The sequence below is a fragment of the Oryzias melastigma genome, linkage group LG17 (assembly GCF_002922805.2).
Source record: "Oryzias melastigma strain HK-1 linkage group LG17, ASM292280v2, whole genome shotgun sequence".
Taxonomy (NCBI): Eukaryota; Metazoa; Chordata; class Actinopteri; order Beloniformes; family Adrianichthyidae; genus Oryzias; species Oryzias melastigma.
Genome location: NC_050528.1, coordinates 17,123,151 through 17,147,426, shown reverse-complemented (window position 1 = coordinate 17,147,426; position 24,276 = coordinate 17,123,151). Strand labels below are relative to the sequence as shown.

The following is a 24,276-nucleotide window of genomic DNA, read 5'->3' as shown; positions in this document are numbered from 1 at the left end:
AAAGATCCTCCGGACTTATTGAACCGTGTGGACGCTGTTCCGTTGGCCCCGCCCTTCAGCTTCCTCTCGGACGTGGCAAGATGGAAGACGGAGCGGCCTCGCGCCGCCCCGCCTCCGCGCGTGCCACACGTCACTTTCAAATCAGAGGACCTGTGATTTTTCAGATTTTTTTTTAAAAATACGCATTATTTACGATAGTATAATGCTCTATAACCCATAAAAACATGTAAACAAGAACATAAATGATCAGTCATCTCAGTAACAAACATTTTTATCAGCATTTGTTTATTTACTTGACAGGGTACTCCACTGTCCTGGGAAACTTCAATGACAGTGGCACCTGAAGGGGCGTGATTGGTAGGAATGGCCTCCCTGATCTGAACCCGAGGTGTTTTTTGTTTTTGGACTTCAATGCTCATCATAGTTTCTCAATAATAAACACTCGAGCATCAAGGTGTCCATCAAAGCATCAGGACACCCGTCCTTTCAGCAACCTTCTGCCATGTCTCTTGGACACATAATTTGAAGGGAGGGCCAGAGCTGTCCACTGATCGTTATCTGGTGGTGAGTTGTATTCACTGGTGGGGAAAGAGGCCAGAAAGACATGGCAGACCTAAACGTACTGTGAGGGTGTGCTGGGAACGTCTGACTGAACTCTCCATCAGGGAAGTCTTTAACTCCCTCATCAGAGAGAGCTTCAAACAGGAGGGAGGCTGATGTCACTGAGTCACCATGTTTTCAACCTCCATTGTCTCTGCTGCTGTTAGGAGCAGTGGTCACAAGGTCTCTGGTGCCTGTAGTGGGGGGAACCCCCAAACCCCGTGGTAAACACCAATGGTAAATGGTGTATACTTGTACAGCGCTTTTCTACCTTCCTCGAAGGCTCACCAGAAGTAAGGGATGCCGTCAAGCTTCTATCAAGTCTGGCTGGCTTGTGGGACTCCAGAGGCAGCTGGTAGGTACCAGCAGTCTAAAGGAGCTGCAGCCTGGGCTGTTGTGCAGGCAGAAAGATCATGTTGACTTCTCAGCTGGATCTTCAAGTCTTCCTGTTTGTCCAGATTTCAGGACTTGGAGTTGAACATCCATCTTGAGTCTCACAGGCAGGAACTTCATAAAGGAAGTTTTTAGATTGGAGTCCTATAAACATTTTTTAAATTTAACTTCCAGTACTTTAGCGTCAGAATATTCTGTTTGACTGTTGCTTCCTTTATGGTAGTGCAGAAACACAAAAAAACGGTTAGTTTGTCCCCGGTTTTGTTTTGAGATATAGCAATGACTTTTTGCAGCTACAGAATGTTCATATTAACAATTAAGCTTCATGCATTGATTTGCAAAAGAGAGTTGTAGGCATCTCTGAAAATCGTGTGTGAAGCACGAGGCCCTAGCAAATATTCTATTGCTAATTTTGATTTTTTTAAATTAACCCAGGGCCCGCAGATGAAAAAACATTAAATCTGAGATATTTACAGAAACTTTAAACCCAGTCGTGGGCCCATGGTTGAACAAACGATTCTGACACTCTTATTATTGTTTATGAACAAAATATAAATATGTTGTTCATAAAAGTTACATTTTGAGAACTTTGTTTGCAGAACTTGACTTGCACGTTATCTTATTTTTTGTATTAATAAAAAAATCTTCAGCTGTCATCTTGTTTGCAGTTGCATAACTTTATTTATTTTTTACTTGTGAGTGACTTTCACGAAAACACACCTACAGTTTCTGGCTGAACCTCCTCTGCAGGGCATCTTTCTGCTGTCATTTCCATTCATGTTAAAATCTTCATGGAGCAACGTCTTGATGTTGGTTGAACTTCTGTGATTTTTGTTCTTCTGGAAGGTTTTCTTGCATAACATCAAAAGTGTTGTGCAAGTTTTTTGTAAAGCCCACAGCATTTACAGCAAATAACAGTAAAAAAGTCTATTTTTCTCAGGCTGGTTGACAACACAGATTGTAACGGCTGAGCTGGCATGTTCAAGGTTCAGGCTCTGTCAGAAGGATTTAATCACTGTGCCTTTATCTTTGTCATATGAAATTGTGCAAAATAAACTTTATCCATATTCCTTCCAAATCAAGTTTAGTTTTAAGGAGTTTGTTGGGGTTTAAAGTTTTTGAAGTCTCTAAATGGAAGAAATTTGTTTTTTCAAAAGTGGAAAATTTTAACTTTTTTCCATGACTGCACCTTTCAACTCATGATTCTTCATACCCATGTCTGATATGCTTTTTCTGAACTGACAGGTAAAACAGGCTGAGACTTTTGCACATAACAGCAGCTGCTGTGGGCCAATCTCTTGCATTGACTAATCACTGTGTGAAGGTGTGATCTGATCCGTGGGAGGAGTGGCATCTGTTCTGTATAACCTCTCTCTCTTCAGTGCTTTCAAAAGCTCTTTTGCCCAAGATACAACAAAGCAAGCTAGCTTGCTGTAGAGGAGCACGCTAGCATGCTACAGTAGAGCTCACATCAGTGGAGCTCGCTAGCATGCTACAAAGGATCTCACTAGCTTGCTACAGCAGAGCTTGCTAGCATGCTACAGTAGAGCTCGCATCAGTGGAGCTTGCTAGCATGCTACAAAGGAGCTCCCTAGCTTGCTAGAGCAGAGCTTGCTAGCATGCTGCAATAAAGCTTGCTTCAACAGAGCTCGCTAGCATGCTCCAGATAAGCTTGCTAGTATACTAAGTGTAACTCACTAGCTTGATACAGCACAGCTCACTAGAACACTACATTGGAGCTCCACAGTTTCTGTGGTGGCCACACCTGTTTCCCCGCATTGGCTTAAGTGTACACCCAGTGGGTAGGCCTGCTATGCTAGCCAGCTACTTGGTGGATAGCGGAGCTCTCTAGCTCACTACAGCGGAGCTCGCTAGCATGCTATAGAATAGCTCACTAGCATGCTGCAAGAGAGCTCACTAGCATGCTTTAGAGGAGCTTGCTAGCATGATACAAAGGAGCTTGCTAGTTCGCTATAGTGGAGTTTGCTAGCTCGATACAGAAGAGCTCAAATGGAATGCTACAGTAGAGCACGCTAGCGTGCTACAGAGGACTTCGCTAAGTCACCACAGTGGTGCTCGCTAGCTCGATACAGAGGAACTCAAAAGCATGCTACAGTAAAGCATGCTAGCATGCTACAGAGGAGTTCGCTAAGTCACTACAGTGGTGCTCGCTAGCACGATACAGTGGAGTTTGCTGTCCACCGGGGGCTGGCTAGCATAGTGAGCTAACCCGCCGAGTCCTCACTTAGGTCAATGTGGACAAACACAGGTGGGGCCATCACAGAAACTGCCCACAAACTTGGGGCCCACATTTTCTGCCCACTTTTAAACCACATGGGGCACTCTTGGCCATGTTGGCTCTGAAAGTTCTGTTTTGTACACATGCACTGTCTATTTTCCTTTTTGAAAGACCCATTCCAATGAGAATTGGGCTTTTGGGGTTTTTAACATGTGAATGTAGCCTTTTTCTTGTAATGGAAGATATTTTAAAATGCTAATTTCATTTTTGAGTATTTATTTGGTCAAATTGTGATGGATCAGATAAAAACCTGCAGTTTGAAAAAGGTACGGTTAGTGACGCAGCAACTGCCATCGGCGGGTCAAAGACTCCCTTCTCCGCTACAACCCTTGCAGACAAATAGATCCATTAACAACTTTGTTTTTCACCTCAAAACCTTTTTTCTCTAATATTGCTCACCGAAGAAGCCCACACTTTTTCTGGAGGTGTGAACAAAGACTTACTGCAAGTGGAAAGTAAGAAAAAAAGCCTTCAAAGTGTTAAAGTTGTAAAGATATCAGGCAGAATATCAACGAAGTGTATATATTTGAAAAACTACATTTGTTTAAATAAATAAACTCTTCAGTCAGATGTGAAAATTGTCCTTTTTTTGTTGCTGTAGAACAGCATTTGGAAGTTCAACCACTTTTGTTGCACAGTTACTATCCTGATATGTGCCAAAATCTATTTTAATCTGCTATCACTTACAGGTTAAGAATACACATGCACTTTTGTCGAGTAAACAACAACAAAGTAGACTCAGTCCCTCATACAGTGAATAAAGTGAGAGAAAATAAAATAAAACATTAGCTTCAAACTTCAAGTCTGAGGTTTAAAGTGAGTAAATTTGCATTAAGTGGTGCAGCAACACACTGTATTTGGTCAACAAGGGTGTAGGTGTGTATATGTGTGTGTGCACATGAATACACCACAGATGAAATAGGGGTATCTGACCTTTTGTCATTCTATTGAAAGAAACCAAACTGACAGAGGCAGAGCATAGCAGAGTCCCGGTCTGGTTCCATATGTGCTGTGGAATGTGAAGAAAAGAGGATGATCCACTGAGGCCCATCCAGTTCCTGATGAGGGTTTGACTGCCACAGCCTGGAACAACAGCAGCAGTTCTCCCAGAGTACACTAGGGGTGAGCCAAAATATCCATAGTGCAATACATCCAGATAATATTAGTCCTGTGATTGATTCTCACTAAGTATTAATCTTCTATTTTTGTTTGAAGAGGCTGTAAAACCGCAACAATTTTGCTCTAAGTAGTGGCACTGCTGTTCATGTTTACTATTTATATACAAGATATTTATATACGAGTTGAATTATACAAGTCAGAAATAAGCGCAAGATAACATCTGACATTTATTCATATGGATAATGATGAATGAAAATGTTGGGGATACCTTCAGAGTAGAGTTTGGAGTGTGTGAATACTACTCAAGATAGCACCAGTGTTTAAACAATGATACTGATGAGTGGAAGGCGAAGAGCGGTCAAAGGTGATGATGGGAGGTGACTTTTTGGTGAGGGGGGGTTAAGTTAAACAAGGCAGGCGGGGATTTCTCCGTCTCTCCATGAGGTCAAAATAAGTTGCATGGTAATATGCTCGTGGGTGCATAGTCACCTGCAAAGACCTCTTAAAGCACCCACAAGGCTTGCTCTAAAAACATCACAGGTCACTATGGAAAGTAATATAACTGAAAAAAGTTTAATTTGATTTTGAAACAAATGTTTTTAAAGTAGGGGTGTTTCCTGTACCTGGGAACATTGGGGGACAAAGCCCGTTCCCTTATAAAAGACAAGGGGGACCAACAGGGCTTTCCTCTATCACTGGTTCTGTTCATCATCTATATTAGGGGTGTCAGGGGGTCGTATCCAGCCCTCCAGATGGTTTAATCCAGCCCAGTTATGAAGAAAAAATAAATAAAAACATTCAAAAAAGAAAGCAAGTTTCTAGCCCATTCCTGTGGCGAGTTATGGTTCTTTAAAGAAATGACTGCAATGCGCAATTCCACCATTAGGGGGAGCAAACGAAACTCAAGAGATCAAGAAATAAAGAAGATGAATGCCAGTCCATGCCGAGATTGGGGAGAGAAAGGGAGGTTAACACCAAAATGTTTGGCGTTAACCTTTTCTCCTCCACAGTCATCAATTATTGAATTAACGGTTAAAAAGTTAAAGTAATTCAAAGAACACATACACAGGAGCTCCAGTGTTAAAGGGTTAATAACTTAAAAGGTCTGACAGTGACCAGAGAAACTGAGCATTTTTCATGAAATTGTGTCAAAACTCTAGATAAAATGCTTGATCTTTTTTTGTCCAGAAACAATGAAACCACAGAAAAGGCTTTGAAAGACTCCAAAGTTTATTTAATTCACTCACACTTCATTATATCACCACATCAAACTCCCATTAGCTGCAATGAAACTAAGTGTTACTGTGTCCAACTGCAGCTCCTTGAACGTGTCTGTCTGTGTGTTTGTGTGTGTCAGGGGTGGAAACTAATCAGATTGTTTCCCACATTTAAAACTCATCCATTTCATTTGCTAAACTTCAGATTTTTCATCAGTATCATCTAGAAGAGAAGTTTGCATATTGGTTAGAGCAGAAGTGTCAAACTCAATCGCACGAGGGGCTGAAATCCAAAACACACCTTAGGTCACGGGACGAACAGGATCAACATTTATTTGACAATTTAAAAAACTTTTTAACATAATTATGAACTAGATATATAGCAGTGCTAGTGTGAAAGCTGTAAGCTGAACTTGATCGCTGAAGATGCTAGTGCTGATAGCTAAAATCCCTGAAGCTAGGAGCTAAAAACGCTGAACCATGTAGATGAAATATTAGCTAAACTCCAAAATAGCCTAAAAAATCTTAGTAAATGCCAAAATATTCCAAAGAGCTAGCAGAATGTCAATTTCTAAAACTTTAAATTAATTGTGAATAATAAAAAGCAAGATTATTCCAGAATAAATCAACTTAAACCTTAAATAACGTTCAATATTTTACTCTCCATAAAAATATATTCCGTCAAAATTATACAAGTTAGAAATAAGAGCAAGATAACATGGGGTCATTAATAAAAATAAAATAAATGATCTGGAGGGCCGGATCCGGCCCCCGGGCCTTGACTTTGACACGTGGTTTACAGTTTGCCTCTTTAAATGTGGATTTCTACAACCTTGAATATAAAAATAAAAAGTCAACTTGTTTTTTTGTTTGTCTTTTTTATTTAGAGCAACACAAACGTTTTACGCATTTATCTAAGTAATATAGTACAATTAAAATTAAATTATCTTCAAACATTATATCTGAACATAAAATATAAGTGACATGGAAGGCGTGGTCCGCACGGACCGCTCTCATCCACTTTCAGTTTTTATTTTGTATTAGAAACAACACATTGACTGAAATTCTATAAAAACATTTTCTATGCAAACAGGTTTGTTTTTTTGCACCTTCAGGGGAATCCCCCCCGCCCCTGCTGGAACACAAAGCATCATCATGGCGGCTAGGGATGTCCCGATCCCATTCATTTGAGTGCTGATAGAGTCCTGATTAAAAATACTTTTGTAACACATTTTTAAAAATGGATTCCTTTATCTTATTAACCATTTATTATCATTTAACTCTTAAAACGGAGTACTTCTGACAAGAAGATTGAACAATCGAGTAAAAAGAGCGCAACTATTAGTAAAAATATGTGATCGATAATGTGAGAAACTTTGGTGACTTTAGTAACTTCAGAACTATTGAACATTTGTGATCCGATTCATTTCTCCAATTAAAAATTCTGACAAATGAATGATGACCTTTTGAAATTGTTGTTTTATCATAAACATGATTAATATTCATGACTAGCTCATGTCAAATGTATTGGTTTTGGTTTGCTTTTAGACATTTTTGAACCTCTTCAGTCCTCATCACATTTTGGGTTTTGTTACTGCAGTAATGAATTTGGCTCTATTAATAAAAAAGATCTTAAGGGGTAAAGTCGCCTCGCCCACACATCCGATTTTAGATCGAGTCGTCAACCAGGTGATTGGATCGGGACATCCCTAATGGCTGCTGTTCAATGAAAACAAAAGAAAAGTGATCAACCGTGATGAGTCTGAGGTAAAGGTTGCTTTCATCTGCAATGGATTCAACACTACTGCATAAAGCCAGGAAACTGTCCATGAGGGAGTCGAAAGCATACAGTGGTAACAATATCCAAACGAGGAAGTTTTAACCGTCCAGATGCTCAAATGTGTACAATATCCAGCAACATTGTACATCGGGCCAGTACTGTACTGATTATAAAGAAAAAGGTGAAAGAACATCACATGTACATACACATACACTCTAGTGATCTAAAAAAGGTTCCCGTGGGCCCTACAGCTGCAGGGGGACGGGTCTGAAGACATCCCCTCTGCCCTCAGGAGGCAACATTTGTGACTGCCAGAGAGCTGTCTTCATCAGTCTTGAGGAGTGGGGGTTCTGTGATCAATGGGGTGACCTCCACCATGCCCAGCCCAGTGTGAGGGACACCAGTGTTCATGATGTGTCTCTGTAAATGTTTGATCCAGTCCTCCTGGACGGACAGCGGTCCCTGGAAGACGAGGTCACAGAACCTTCAGAGGGAAAACAGGAAGAAGACAAAAACAGGATTTAGATTGGTGAGAACAAAGAAGCAAAGCTTTCTGAGCTTCCAGTTACCTGCAGGTGAGCCTGTACATTTCCTCTGGCGTTTGGTTTAACATCGGCGTCTTCTTTTTTGAGCCCGGCCTGGAGCGCTGCCTCACGGCTTTACAGTCAATTGCTGAAAATCACATTCCAATGTCATTCATTCAAATTTCGATCTGTGATAACAAATGTCATGTTTGTTTCTGAGTGCGTTTCCTCATTCTGGTTCACTCAGGCAGCTGTAGGTCAGCCTAAAGAGCGCACCCTTCCCGCCTTTGCGGTGGCTTGCTCATGTCTGCCTCCTTTTTGTGTTTTCTTTTGCAGCAGAGCATAACAAGGAAGTGTGACCGCCTGAGCCTGGAGCAGAAACACACGACTGTGCTGCTGTGAACGGTCAGTGTTAGAACCACCATCAGCACATTCAGCGGTTAAAAGTAAGACGGTTCTGATGGTGTGTCAAGGGGCTGTTGGCTCTATCATCGTAATAAAATTAAAAAAAAGGTAAACTTACTTGTTCCCTCAAGCAAGGCGATACTCTGTCTCTTTGCATACGCCCGGAGGTGATTGGACAAGCTTACTCCACTATGGAAGGTTGCATTGCAGTGAATGCACACCTTCCTGTTGAATTCACCTTTCTCTGTAAACAATCAGGACAACAGTCTTTATTTCTACGTTCAATTCAGTGTCAGAATTATGCTGCAGATCTGCATTGCATTCGTCACTTCTCGAGTAATAAATGTGTACAGCCTGTTAGAAACGAGACAGTCAGAGTGTAGTCTGTGTGGACACTTGCATATCACCTGCACACCCCATACATGCACGGTCACTATGGAACCAGTACTCACACCGTACTAATGACTGGAGTGCCTAAGGACACCGCACGACAATTTTATGAAGACCCTTAAGGTGGCTGCAGAACCACAAGGGAACTACGAGACACACATGCCCCACCCCTCACCATTTAACATGTAAACAAAGCATTTCTATGAGATAGCTTGACCAATTAAAAAAATATCAACTTAAAAAAATTGAAAAACTGTTCGAAGGTAAAAGCAGGCGATAATTCTAAATAGGAAGTACCCGCCAATCCAAGAGGTCAAAATCCCATAGACTTCTATTGCAAAATAAACAGCTGTTACTCAGTCAATCTATTGGCCAGAATAACCATTCTTGCTTTAATACGTCTTTTTAACATGTTCTTGCTCGCAGTAATGCTAATGTGAATGCTGTAAGCTGCATATGGCTGCTGAAGAAGCTAGTGACGATAGCTGAAGATGCTGAAATTGATAGCTAAAATCGCTGAAGTTGATAGTCATCTAAAATAGTTAAATGCCAAATTATCCTGAAAAATAAAAAGCCTAAATCAAGCAAAACAGCTAGCATGCAGCTGAAATATTAGTAAAACTCAAAAATTTGCCTAAAAAACTAAAACAAAAATCCTAAATTAACCAAAAGAGCTCGCATGTAACTGAAATATTAGCTAAACTAAAAAATATCTGAAAAAGCAAAAAAAAGCCCAAGTTAGCCAAAATATTGCCTAAAAAATTCTTAATAAATGCCAAAATAGTCCAAAAAGCTAGCAGAAGGCCATTATAGCTTTCAACTTTACTACACCATGACTCTATTTAATATAAAGTAACGACTAATCGACTATTTAATTAGTTGACTATTTTAATAGTCGATTAGTCGACTAATCGTGGCGGCCCTAAATGCCAGGTAATATTATCACTTATAAAAGTTGTTATCAAAATACAGTAAACAACTTGGTCTTTCTGAACTTAACTGGATTGCTCTAATGAATCTAGGTTTGTTTGATGATGTTTCTTGCTTTTGATTTTCCATTGATGCTTTAGAAACACACTGAACTGAGTTATCTTAAGAACAGTGGATCTAAGGTATAGAACAGGGGTCGGCAACCTTTATTTTATTAGTTTTTTACGTTTGAAAGAAACTCAAATAACTTCTTGTCAAAATAAAAGCTGTTCTGTGCCAAACAGGATCATGTCAGTGCAGTTCTGGACAGCTAGTAACCAATATTGTGCAGCACAAGATATTATGTGCTTTTAACTCATAAAAGATCAAACTTTTTACCAAAGTTTTGGTAAATTAAAGGGAGTTACAGTTTTCCTAAAGGTCGGTACTTACCAGATCCTGAGGTTGGCAGTGATGGAACTCTTGATCCTGAACTGAGCTCGCTGTTTGAGGAAACTTTTAACACGTGTCTAGACACTTGAGAGGATGCCTTGACTCTGGCTTCTTCCTGGCACTTCCTCCTCTTCAGAATTCCTATCAAATCAGTGGTGCCTGAGAGGGAATTTTTGACCTCCAAATCGGTCTCCCGGTGCCCATTTTCAGCCTCACTTTCATCGAAAGAAAATGAAGCTGTCAGGGGTTTGGTCTCACTGCAAACCCTTGCAAAAGAATTGTTTTTTGGGAATTCCGTCAAAGAAGATGTGAAACGATTAGCAGTGTGCAGCTTTGGTGAAGCACCATAGTGGAAATGGTTCCGTCTTTTTCCTAAAATCTGAAGAGCTCGTTGGCACTCCTTCTTGTCACGCATCAGCTCTCGGAGTAAAATTATTGGGGACTTGCTCTTTGTGGAAAAGGTTCTGCCAAGCTTCTTCAGATGGCCTCTTATGTGGTTGGATTGCCCAGTTCTGTTGTCAAAGGAATCCCCACATAATGGGCAAGCATGAACACCCTTCACAGTCTCAGAATCTGACTCCAGCTGTATTGCTGAGGAGGGTAGAAGAACAAAAAAAAAAACATTTTAGAATAATATGCATGACCAAAAACCAATGTAAAAATATAACACATCAAAAACGTGTCAAAAACACACAACCATGGTGTGACCCATTGACTGTATCTGAGAGCTGGACCGAGTGAGTGTGATGTCATCCACAGAAAATGGCTTCCTTCTGGCTCCATTGAAACGAAGTCATTCAGTACCCATTTTTTAGAAAATGGACGCTGCCATGTCGAAACCATACGCTGTTAGTAAGCAGTGATCGGTCAGTTTGAGTCAACATTTCTATGGCAATCAGTCTCACTATTCAGGAGTGAGCTTGGGGTTTTGTCTTCTTGGAGCCTGCGGGCATGGACACTCAGTCAAGTTCTCAAATACATTCAATGGTATGACACTTCAACTTCACGTCTTCCATTTTGTTCTTGAAGACATAATGAAGCTGGATAAGCTCACACAATAATTACATATAGTAGCAATCGTCACTACAACTGCATTAGCTATCATTGCAGTTGTAGTCATACATGGTATGCTGTGAGACTCAGCAAATCCATCCCATTTCCTAAAAGTAACATTAGTATATTCTTCAAACAATAAAGTTCTTCATTTGATCAAAACAAAGGCTCCTCCTGCTTGTACCAAATGCTAGACTAGGAAGACATCCAAGTAGCATTCTTGGAAGATATTCAAACCACCTTCTGTTATGAAGGACTACTTGTTCATCACAGAGCTTCTCTGGAGGTTCAGGCTGCTCAAAATTTTCCGTGGAAGACCCAAGCCACCTCTTGTGTTTTGCCTACCCAGAGCTTATATCAGTAGATTTCTAAATTTAGAGACTCACTTCTGGCTAAAAACTATTTACCACAATGGACTGGTACAAAGACAACATTACTGCTAATGCAAAAGGTAATATGTAGTCCTTCCACTGCCTTTGAACAAGAGACAACATCAACCTGGAGTTTATGGCCTGGTCAAACTCAAACCACCACAAACATGACAAGGTTGAAAACCTTTAACTCTAAAATACAGTTATGGATCTGTTTCAAAGATCGTTCAAAGCCTCTAGTGAGGATCTGGTCCAGTTTTCTATGGCTGCCACTCTTCCTCCTGAGTCTGAGATTTTGTTGATGACAAGATTTTACTATTATCAAACACAATCTTCAATATTTGTTGACCATTTCTACTGTAATTCACAAACCAACTTCTGACTAATATTAACTTCTTGTCTTTAGCACTGACATGTTCTTCAATCAACATCAGATCCAGATTGGCTTTAGGTATTAGAACAACTTCAAATCAAGTTTCGACAATCTCTGGCTCCATAGGATGAGACACAATACCTCCCTCACAAAAAATCAATCGGAGAGAAACTCTATGAAAAGAACTATCCAAAAGAGATTTTTGAACCAGTGAAAATCCACAACCTGGAAGCAAACTAGATTCTACAAAGTAGCAATTATCCACCAATACAGCAGGGTTTATCAGATACATTCTCCAAAATTTTGGGGTGAGGGGTTGGAATGGCCCACAGAGATTTGTCAAATTAAGCTTGGGAATCGTTTGCAGGTGAGACCATCTCAACCATTCTAACTGACTTGTGATACATCCTGGTTGAAGATAGAATGTTTTGGGGCAATTCCACAGCACTGTGTGAGGACAAGGTTTTCATAATTTCAATCATCCAATCCACCAACCACCAAACAAGTAAATAACAAGAGTAAGTTGCTTGGCACTGGAAGAGACAAGGCAATTTGTACATAGGAGCAACCCATAACCTCCACTCTGGTCATCTCTGCTGCTCATTTCACAAATGGATACTCTATTATAAACATGGCGCTATCTTGAAATGCTAAGAATGATGAACAGTCATTCCAACAATATATGTTTTTTTGTGAAAAATCATTAATACAACAAACAATTATCTACCAAACAAATGTTTACTTATTGTACTATCTTTAAAAAGTAGTGTGCTGGTTTGCCTCTCAATAAAGATGATTAAGAGTACACAAACTTTGTATTTCTAATAATTAAAGCTGCTTCTATTGAACACTTTTGGCACACTAAAGTAAATGATTTTCAGTTACACATCCGATTTCCTTTGTGCAATCCACAATGTTGTTTCACTTTGTTCATGTTTTATCCAATCATGTTACTCTCTGCATTCAGATTTTTGTTTTGTGTATTAGTGTGTAATGAGTACCTTTTCTCAGTCGCCGGAAGGCTGCAATCTTCCTTCGAATGCGCGGCTTCCTGTCTTGTGATGCCACCTGCTCAGCAGAAACAATATGGCGTGCATTGTAGCTTAATCCAACCCTATGAAGGTGTCCTCGTATATGATTGGAAAGTCCAACACCAGACTCAAACATAGCTGGACAATATGGACAATTCTTCTGGCCAGATTCTAATTCGGACAAATCATCATCAAGGGATTCCCCCAATGGTATTTGGTGGGACTCAAAGGTCTCTTGAAAAACTTCCGTTTCAATACATTCTTCTTTGATATCTGGGATGCTTTGTTCTTCATCTTCTGTCTTTATCTTGTCAAACAACCGTTTGGATGCCTGTAGAGCGCCTCTCATGGACATCCTCCTACTATAAGTATAAAATATGCTTTTTCTTTCTTTTTCAAGACTACTTTCAAAAAGAGTACTACTGTCATTCGACTCATTGATCTGAAGAAAGTCTTTGTCCTCACAGTCAGAGAACTCTTCCTCTAGATTTACTTTTTTGTGACTTGGCAAATGTTTTGGTAAGATGAAGCATGAGTCTTGATCAGAGGTGTTGCGATACGGGGTGGACATCTTTCGTTTTGACTGTGACTTCTTATATGAATTTTCAATATTAAGCTTGAGCCCGTTTTCAGACATCGGAGAATCTCCCACTTTGCTAGACAGCATTTCAAGAGAATCATAATCATCAAAATTGTCAATTGTGGAATCCTGAGCTTTTGCACTGCAGTTATTGCTTTCTTTCTTATCTGGAGATGTTTTTCCCTGGCTTTGCCGAGACAAGAGCACATTAATGGATCTATCAAGTTTTGATTCTGTTGACAGAGTCTTTGGACCTTTCTGAAGCTTGCTGCTAAACAGGTCTGAAATGTCAGTGGACTCGTCAGGAGTTCCTTTAGAGAAGTTTTGATTTTGTTTTGTGACATTTGATGTAAACTCTTTTTGTGCAGTAGAAACCCTATGGGATGTGACCTTGTGGCCCTGAGATTGTGTGTCCTTGCCGTTGTTCTGTGCTTCCATGTACTCCTTCAAAGTCATCTGATGACGTAGAACTAGGTGGTTATGAAAAACATGTTCAGCAAAAGCTTTATAGGAACAAAGGGTACAGGGGAAGCTTTTAGAATCTTTGCTCTGGAGTTGCTTTTTACCTGTAACGATAGTATGCTTCATACACTCGTGTTTTCTGAGTTCAGTGTGACTTAATGTCTTGAAGCTACATCTGTCACATCCAAAATTCCTCTTTTCCTTTTCGTGTGTTTTTGCGTGTTGGACGAATGTGTTTGGGAAATTTGTTACGAATGGACACTGAGGACAGAATAGCTTTTTATTATATTTTTTCTTATTGCCTTTGATGTCTTCTGTGCGTCTCGTTTTCTTTACCTGATGGGTTGATATGTGATCAGCAAGCGCAGTGCTTTGTTTGAAAGACTGCCCACATTCTGCACAGGTATAAGGCTTTTGTGAAATACCAGGAGAGTCGATGTGAGATTTCAAATGGCGCTGCAAGTGTTCCTGTTTCGTGAACACAAGGTCACACTTTGAACAAGGGTAAGATGGAGGTTTCTCCTTAATTTGAGAAAGCCTATAATTTAAACTGTTCTCATGTGAAATTCTCACAGGTGCTTTGTGAAGCATTTCTTTAATGGCAGTTGCAGATCCATTGGGATACTTGGACAGCTTTCCTGTTGGTGATGAGGGAGGTTTGAAAAGCTTTGGTGACATTCTGACAGGACTTGTATCAACTTGACCATCAATATCAGATGATTCGTCAAATGACTTGGAGCCCATATCAGGGTACAAGTCTTCTGATGGATCCACCATAACCACCATGTCCATTTTCCGTTTCCTTCTTTGTCTGTCTGTTGGACTGATTTGGTCTTTAGTTTCCTCTTCAGGGGAATCGCTATGATTCTCCCACAGAAACTGCATATATTCTTTGTGAGGGGCCCAATTAAGGGCACTAACACTGCCAAAATCGTCCAACGAGTCATCTGGAGAATCTGCATCAAAGTTCCAAATTCCTGCTGTGTCTATTTCCTGCACAGTTTTTAGTGTGGTGATACTTTTTTCCTCGTCTTTCTCAATAGATATGCAGTTGTGTTCGATGGCTTCTGAGGCCTGATGCATAGAAGGTCCATTTCCCAGGTCATCAGAAGACAACACTTCCACGTTTGATAGAACATCAAGGCCACTTTTGTGATGCGTTGCAGGCTTGTTTAATAAATCAGTGCAAGATGATTGGTGTGCCATTCTCTCTGGCTCTTGCAATGGCGTGAAAGCACTGATTTCAGAATCTGCATCTTTGTCATCTTCATCAACACTGGACTGACATGACATCTCCATTGCAATCACCTGAAAAAGACAAGTAAAGCTTTCTGAAACATCCTTTAATCATAAAACTGATCAAAACAACAGAGTTCCAAAGCAAATGATAAAATTTAAACTTCTTTGTTTCACGCAAATTGGCTGCACAAGAAACAGACCTTTGTCAGAAATAAAAGAAAAATGTAGAACAATTAAGTGCAAAAAAAAGATATGTGGTGGTCTGGTAATGCCGATACATTCTATACAGTTTTAGGAAAATCCCATGGAGCTGGTCCAGATGGGGGAGGAAGGCTTTTTATATTCACACCAACAATTTGGTTTGGTTGGTTTCACAGAGAGACCTCTAAAAAGCAAAACAGCCATTAAACAAGAAACCTAGTCTACTAGAAAAATAATGCAGTTTTGTCTAAAACAATTTCTGACATGGAAGGAAGCACTAAAAAGTAAACCGGCTAGTCCTCTAGCACTCTGACTATTGAGTTCCTTTCACACAGGGCTTGTACTGTTCATTGTGCTTTGGTCATGGATAGGACAATGTTATACCTTCATTTGAAATAATTTAATGCTCTAAAACAGAACAAGAATGGTCTCATTTGGGGGTGGCAATAAACTCTGACAAGGACATCGAGAGAGGTCCAAGAAAAAAACAGCATTCACACTCGAATGAAGCACACGGGACTCTGTTTACAATGATCACTGTGTGAACAAGCGTATTTTGTCAAGTCAAATCAAATTAAACTTCTTGTACAGTGGGGCAAAAAAAAAGTATTTAACCAGTTACTAATTGTGTAAGTTCACCCACTAAAAAATATGAGAGCAGCCTGTAATTTTCATCACAGGTATACCTCAACTATGGGAGACAAAATGAGAAAAAAAAATCCAGAATTTATTTGCAAATTATGGTGAAAAAGTTTTGGTCACCAACAGCAAGCAAGAATTCTTTATCTCAATGGTTTGGTTTCAATGTTTAAATATCTGAAGTGTGACAGGTCCCCGCGTTTCATCTGCCAATGAGGAACTCAGCTATGGGCACAAGACATTTTACATGACTCGATCAGCAGGTAGAATATTAATCCAAACCAAGCGCTTTTGTCCTGAACTTTCATATATTTCAGGCATACAGAGCTCATTGGGGTACTTTGGGGCGAAGGCGGGTCACACTCTGGACAGATTGCCGGTTTTCACTCCTGCAGTGGAGCTCACTCGCTTAATATCCCAGGAGATAGAGAGCTGCTGAAGGGGTCCAAGTCTGCTGGCTCGGGCCTCATCGAGACATCAAGGAAAAAGGTCTCCTAATTTTTTATTTTTCCCCCTCGGGTTAGTACGAGACAGTGAGCTTTCAAACTCAGCCACAGAGACTCAGAAACACAGCAGAATCGGCTGTCATACAGACACAGCCCCCTGTATCGAGAAAATCTTTTAATAATAATCATATAAACCCAAACATGGAGACATGATTACTTATGTTTTGTATAACTTTTCACAATAAATAAATATTATTTCTCAATATATTCTGTCTTCCATACATTCTAAGTGAGATATTCACAGACACAGCTCTTTTTAGCGATCATCCTAAAAATATTAACTCCCCCCACATGCGGCTGCGGCGTCAAGCTCAGGAACACATTTTTTGACAGGCGACGAGCACGATGAAAAAGGGACCGGGCACGTGAATTTGTCTCATGAATCGCGTTCGGTGTGAGTGAACCTTTAGAAGCAATTTAAAGTCCTGCAGTGTCCTAGCCAGTCTCCAGATCTCAACCCCATAGAAAATCTGTGGGGGGAGTTGAAAGACTGTGTTGACCAGCAACAGCCCCAAAACATCACTGCTCTAGAGGAGATCTGCATGGAGGAATGGACCAAAATACCAGCAACAGTTTCTGAAAACCTTGTGAAGACTTGCAGAAAACATTTGACTACTGTTTATAACAAAGTGTTGAGATTAACTTTTGTTATTCTCCACCATGATTTACAAATAAATTCTTTAAAAATCTGCCAATGTGATTTTCTGGATTATTTTTTCTCGTTTTGTCTCTCATAGTTGAGGTTTACCTACGATGAAAATTACAGGTAGTGAGAGAACTTCCACAATTGGTGGCTGATTTAAAGGGCCCCTACCATGAAAATTATACTTTTTGAGGTTTTAAGTGCATTTTACTGTTTATTCCTCACTATAAAGAACCCCAAAGTGCCATTTCGATGCGTTCATCGATTTAAGAGTAATCCTCTAAAAACCTGTGCTGTCTGTAGAAGCCCCTCCCATACCTACAAAAACGAGCGGGTGGAAACGTGCTGACGTAAGCACGATTCCAACCGCTCCCTCCAGGAAGAGTCTGCTCTGACAGCTCCGTCCCCAGTCTAACATAACACTCAATTTCTCCACTGAGCTAGTGATGATGAGCAAAAAAACGTTCATTTTAGATGCTGAACACCGTATATCTTCCAGTTGTGTCCTGTCTTCAATAAATTCCAGCTCAAACAGGTGTTCGTTACTTTAGATTCTTTAGCTTCTTTAAGGCACCCCACCCCTCACCCCCGGTCTGGCACAGCCGTGCAGAGCCGCGTTTGTTGCAGTGTAGCAATTGCCAGGGTTACTAAGGGCAGATATATGGCATGTGCATCCATCTTTGAAGAAGTTTAGATTATTTTTGTGGGAGAAATGCAGACACACGGATTTCTCTGGGATGACGTCATGGATACTGCAGCAACACGCAGCGGCATCACGAAATAGAGCTAATATTTCATAAATAATTTGTTTTTTAGTGTTCCAAAGGCAATATATGATCATATATATGGATATAGTTAACTCTGAAAGGCTTAAGAAAATCATGGTATGGCCCCTTTAATACTTTTTTGACCCACTGTATAGTTTGCATTTTAAGCAGACCAGAGATGACTTGTTTCATCTGTGCCAGAGCTCAAGTAACCTTAAACATTTTCTTAATAAAGAGCATTATCTAAGACATAGGTCCATGGTGCAAAACAAATTGACAAGTGTAAATTTGCTCTTAGGGTCAAAGCAAAGATTGAAGGAAGTCAAACTACCTGAAAATCTCCAATGGCGGCTCATTGGGAGGGTCAACTGATTCACACTAAAATGAACAGCACAGCACCTAAATACATTAGCAAGTGAATCAAGGTCCTAGCTCTTATGGGTATATTTGTCTAATGAATACCAGAGTTCAGTTGAGCATTCACACAAACAAAAGTGGATCATCAGAATAAATGAACCCTTGTGTGAATTAAGCAGGCCAGTGTAAATGGACGACAAGAGAATTACAGTTGTTGCAGGAGTTATGTTCTAAAAATACCCCGCAATTAGGGCTGGAAGATATGGCCGGAAAATCGAATCTCTGATTTTTTTCTGTATTCTCCGGTGCCTGACTGAATGCAAAGAATTTAATATATTTTGCAAGAAGACTATGGAAGGCGAAGAAGAATACTGTACAGCCAAAAAAAGGACAAAACTTGCAGCTTGGATCTTGAGTCAAAAATAAAAAAAAAATAAAAAAAATAAAATCACTGGTCGGACCCTTGCTGTTGTTGCAACACCATCCCGCCAAACAATGGATTTCATTGTGTGACGACAGAAGCTCCGCCTAACTGGTCCATTCCATGGAATGGTCCATTCCATTTTTCTATGGATCTACAACCTGTGTTTATTGTGATGGTGCTGGAGGTATTGTTGCCGACTCGAACTGCCTGTGGTCTCCCTTTCAGAAAGTCCAGCAGCCAGTTGCAGAGGGAGATGTTGAGTCCTATTTGGTCCAGCTTGTAGATGAGCTGCTGATGAATGATGGTGTTGAATGCTGAGCTCAAGTCGATGAACAGCAATCTGACATGTGAGTCTTTGGTTTCCAGGTGGGTGAGCGCTGAGTGGAGGGCTGTAGAGATGGCATCATCAATCGAGCGGCTGGACCGATATGAAAACTGGTAGGGATCCAGAGTGGCTGGGAGTGCAGACTTGATGTGCTGCAGGACTAGCTGCTCAAAGCACTTCATAAGAATAAGGGTGTGAGCGATTGGGGGGTAATCGTTGTAGCAAGAGGGGGATGACTTCTTTGGAACCGGGAGGCTCAGGGAGAGGCTGACGATGCCCGTGAGGACATCTGTAATCTCGTCAGAACAGTCCCTCAGGACACAGCCTGGGATGTTGTCAGATTCTGGAGCTTTCTGTGCCTTTATCCCTCTTACCCTGGGCTTACACCGCTACCGTCATGGCTCTGTTGCGTTGCGGGAGTGGACTAGCTACAGCCGATGGCTTACACTGGCTGCTGCTCCAGCCACAGCCTGTGAAAGCTCAGCCCAGATAGAGTAGTGCTGGATCTCTATGATCAGCTTCTCGTCGTCCATGGTTATGACTGGCAACGCTGTGCTGCAACACACTTTGAGTAACCCGAAAATTATGTAATATTTACGACACGCTGAAACCAGCAGGTTCAGCGGAAAGTTTGTTTTATTTTGAAAATATACTGGATGCACTTTACATTCGCTTGCGTAGTTTGTGGCTTAAGTCGTGAATAGCCCAAGCTTCACAAAAAGTGCTGCAGATCAGCTGCGTTGTCTGTCAAAATTTGAACCCAATGAAACGGATTCGCAGCGACCCAGAGGCCAGTCCGCAGACGCAAGACATGAATGGAATGAATACAGTGGGAGTTCCTCTCGCACTTTTAAAGTTACGGAAAGACTGCGGCGCACGGATCGGAGCCGTGACGCTAGCGGTGTAAGCCCGGGTTAGTGAGTACCTCACGTTGTCGGATGATGGTATCAGCACCAGATCGTCGAAAGGAGGAGGAGTGTTCTGTGCTGGAGTGCAATTGTCTCCCTCAAAGCAAGCAAAGAAGACAATTAATTAGCTGGTCCAGCAGAGGGGTGGAGTTGTCACAGGTGAGTGGGGCAGGCTTGTAGTCCGTGATGGTCTGAATCCCCTGCCACAGGTTCCTGGTGTCTCTGCTGTCCCTGAAGCTGTCCTCCTGGAGAACTCCCTCTTGCCTCCCCTGATGCCACGTGACAGGTTGGCCCTGGCTGTTCTCAGACCAGCTTCGTCTCCAGCTCTGAAGGCAGCGTTCCATTTCCTCCAGAGTCTGTGGATATCTACTGTCAGCCATGGGTTTTGGTTGGCTCGAATGGTGATGGTTTTTGTGGCCGAGACATCGTCCATGCACTTCCTGATGTAGGATGCGACAGTGTCCGAGTACTCCTGGAGGTCAGGGATGTTGCTGTATGTGGCTGCCTGTTTGAACATAATCCAGGCAGTGGTGGAGAAGCAGCCCTGTAGAGCCTCACCCCTGGCTTACACAGCAACCTTTATGGCACGGCCAGAGTCTTTACGTAACTTGAAAAGTGCGAGAGCAACCTCCACTACATGCAATCACGTCCAACCTCTGGGATCTGGCTTCTCCGGCGCTCCAAATCCGTTTCATTGGGTTTGAATTTTTGACGGACGCCGGAGCCGGGTCGTAGCACTTTCTGTGAAGTTGGGACTATAAAAGGGTAACCAAACCCTAAATCAACCTTTTTTGGGGCTTTTGACTTCTATAAATGGGGCTTTTAAAGTGCTGTTTGTTGATCATTGCCAATTTTTTGACAAATTGAAATAAAATAGTTTCATTCTTGAAAAAAAAGTCAAAACCATCTGTGTGCTGCCCCCTAAAGGTTGAACAGAGGTATTACAGTTGAATTTTGTGATTGGCCAAACCATGTAAGTTTCAGAAGTCCTACATCATGATCTGCAGCTCCAGTAATGATAACAGTCCTGCTCCCTAGCCAGACACCTCTGACTGGAATTTCAAATTTCGGCTATGGGTGGAGTCAGCCTCCAACTTCCCTGTTTGGTTACCCTTTTAAACCATAAACCGGAAATCATGCGAGCGAATGTAAAGCGCATCCTGTAAATTTTTCCAAATAGAACCTATTTTCCTTACGTCATTGTGACAACCAACCCCGATCTCCACTACTTGTCACACAATACATGCGTCCGAAGCCATTGGGGTAAATTTCCCAGGAGGGGAGCAGATATAAAGTGCATGCCAGCCTGTCGGCTACACACAGACGCACAGACTGGTCCCACCAGTTCCTGAATTGATACCAACTGAATAGTGAGCGCCAGCATGGAGAAATGGCATGAGGTGACTCAGAAGCGGCTCTAAAATATTCTGATAATTCCAGAGGATAATTATCGTCTGGAGCAGGTGTTTTTTTTTTTTTTTTTTTTTACAATGTCGGCAGCAGAGCCTGTGGCTGCAGCCTCTGTAAGTCTTCTGCTGTAGCTAGACTGCTCCTGCATCGCACCTGAGCCGTAACGATTGCTGTGTGAGCCCGGGGTCATCCCTATCACTGGTCTGGTGACCTTTGCCCTGTATGTTGGCATTAGCATGACAGTGATGTGGTCTGAGGTACCCAGAATGGAGAGGGGAGGGCCTTGTGGGCTCCACTATGTGAGGTGTGGACATTGTCCAAGATGTTAGTACATCTTGTGGGGAAGTTGATGTGTCCATTGAGTTGTGGAAATACGGTCTTTGGGTTGAAGTCCCCAGTCAGGATGATAAAGACATCAGGGTTGGCTGTCTGGTGCTCACTGATGTGCTGGTATAGGTCGTACAGAGCCTCACTCCTGTTGGTGGTAGAGCTGGGAGGGATGTATGTTGGTAACAGCAGTACGGAGTTAAATTCCCTCGGCAGGTAGAATGGTCAACATTTAATGATCATAAACTCCCCCGGTGGAGAGCAGTGTTTATAGACCACACAAGCATTTTGGCACCAGGCATCACTGATGTAAGCACACAGTACTCAGCCGCAGGTCTTTCCCTCCTCGACGGGCATCCTGTCAGCCCGGTAGCATGCTAACCAAGCTAGGTGAATAGTACAGTTCGAGACTCTGTCTGTTAGCCACGTTTCCATTCAAACAAAGACACAACACTCGCTCACACTCTTGGATGATGTACAGGGTAGGTCGATGTAGTCCAGTTTATTGTCCAGAGATCATATGTTGGCCAGCATGATGGTGGGGATAGCAGACCGGTGAGGACTAGCTGCAAGCCTAGCTCAGATGCCTCTGCGCTTCCCCTCTTGTTTCTCATGCACCGCCTGTGGTACCTCGACTCTGGCCTAGTTGCAGGAGTGGACAGCTCAACTAGTAAGTTCTTCGGAGTATGGTCCAAAAATGTGGTTCCGTCGATGGCGAACAGAACTTTGCGGGTGTATGTTCGCATTTGGTTACAAACAGATAAGACAGAAAAACGTGAAAATTGTAAAAGCACAGAAAAATGGGAGAGAGGAGCCGGCTGTGTGTGCACGCGTCACCAGATTCTTCCAATCAATGCTCTCATCATTTTAATAAATCCTGAAACGTTCATCTGGCATTGTTTGCATCTCTTTACCGAATTTCCCTGCAAAATGAATCCATTAGCCATCACTATTCCATATGTGATGAAATAAACGCTAATCTCCAATTGACGCCTGTCTTTAATAAACACTGCCGAATGTTTGGAAGAAACGTTGAGGCTACTATTAGAAGATATATGGTATATGGGTGGGTATATATATATATATATATATATATATATATATACACACACACATTTTTTTTTCTTTCCCCAAAATCATATACAATTTGCTCCTGAGTATAAACCACACCCCTGGCCAAACAATGCAAAAAAGTACACTAGTAGCCATTTGCATTTTTCCACTTTTGAAGAGTCGAAAACATTCAGATTTGTTTTTTAGTTGCAAAGTGAAACAAACGTCCTGAAAAGTTATCCTGGTTATATTTTTGACTTCTAACTGGAAACATAGCTATTTTTGCTGGTTTTCATGCTCTTTTATCCTTATTTAGTGTTTACATTGACATTTTTTATTGTTATGCAAATTCTCAGAACACTCAAGTGCCTAAAAATACGTTTCTTGACTGCTTAAATTAAAAAAAGGTAATTGTTTGTGTTGCAATTTATAAAAAATGAGAAGTCTTCATTCTGAAGTGCAATAAACCTGTCACTCCCCGCAGAGTGTCCTTGTGACAATCAGAAGCGATTGTAACATGTAAGCAGCAGCAGCAAATGGGCAGAAGGGACAGACACTTGGTAAACGGCTTTAGGTCAAGCTTTTTAGGTTTTTAACAGAGCTAAAACTTTCATCTCAGACTTCAATAATATGCCAAACCCTGCAAAAAGAATGTGCTACAGAAAACAAACTTACGCTTGGAACAAACCGGACAAATTATACTGCTGTTCGGCCCTGGTATGGTTTTTGACGCGTTTCACAAGGTGTTATTGGATGCTGTTTGCAGGAGCTGCAGACCATTCCATTAAGGCAGTTCCATAGCAAAAGCTATTCCTAAGGCTAAACTCTGACTACAGGCCATTTTATAAGCTATATGCCGTTCGTAAGACATAAATAATGTAATGTTTAAGGAAGATACCTTACCTTCTAACGTCGTGAATTGAAGCAGAGAACAATTAAAACGCCACATTTAATAATTTCCTACTTTCGTCTTCCATCTATTTCACAGTCGCCATTTTCCGTGGTGGTCTGGTGTGGGACGGATCATTTCTTTTGTAAGGGCTTTCGTAATTTCCAAGAGCCTTGCTGTTGGGAAATAAAATGCTTCTCCAAAACTTGCTTAAATTTCGACACTATTTAACGGAGTCTTTACGACCGACCTAATACTCAAGTTACAGTCTTGTTGTTTAATGTTTCGTATTTTTAGCCGTTAGCGCCATACTCCCCTAAAAGATTTGGAATGGTACATTCCAGATAGAAGCCATAAAACCCAGAGTTAATGAGCAGTTCTTTGGGGTGGCAGATTTTCGCTCTTTTGAGGGGTGATGGCGGCCACTCGCCGGTTGCTTTAATGGAATACATTTATCGTCCAGTTCCTATTTAACTCTAACATTTAAACCATTTGATGTTGTCGTGTTAAATTGTCAGTTTGATACAGGCAGTAGATGTTTGTCACACAGAGAGGATCCTCCTGTTTCTCCTCACTGTCGCCTTTTCATTGGTCTTTGTTGCTTTTGTGCCCGCTGACTTACCCGTTCA

At 41.4% G+C, this 24,276-nt stretch overlaps 2 protein-coding genes across 2 annotated transcripts in view; one reads left to right on the top strand and one right to left on the bottom strand.

Annotated features, from left to right (window-relative positions):
* Positions 1–6,486: 6,486 nt before the first annotated feature.
* On the bottom strand, positions 6,487–24,268 carry znf644a (zinc finger protein 644a). Its single transcript, XM_024268618.2, has 6 exons — positions 23,662–24,268; positions 12,888–15,267; positions 10,090–10,680; positions 8,456–8,581; positions 7,978–8,080; positions 6,487–7,892 (listed from the first exon to the last, which is right to left on the bottom strand). Exons 2-6 carry the CDS (start codon positions 15,256–15,258, stop codon positions 7,697–7,699), a joined length of 3,387 nt encoding a protein of 1,128 aa, XP_024124386.1. The 5' UTR covers positions 15,259–15,267; positions 23,662–24,268; the 3' UTR covers positions 6,487–7,696.
* The window catches only part of hfm1 (helicase for meiosis 1), a 30,398-nt gene continuing 29,400 nt past the window's right edge, over positions 23,279–24,276 (top strand). The window contains exon 1 of the mRNA XM_024268610.1: positions 23,279–23,318. The gene's annotated coding sequence lies outside the window, so the exon portion shown is untranslated. The remainder of the gene's footprint in view (positions 23,319–24,276) is intronic.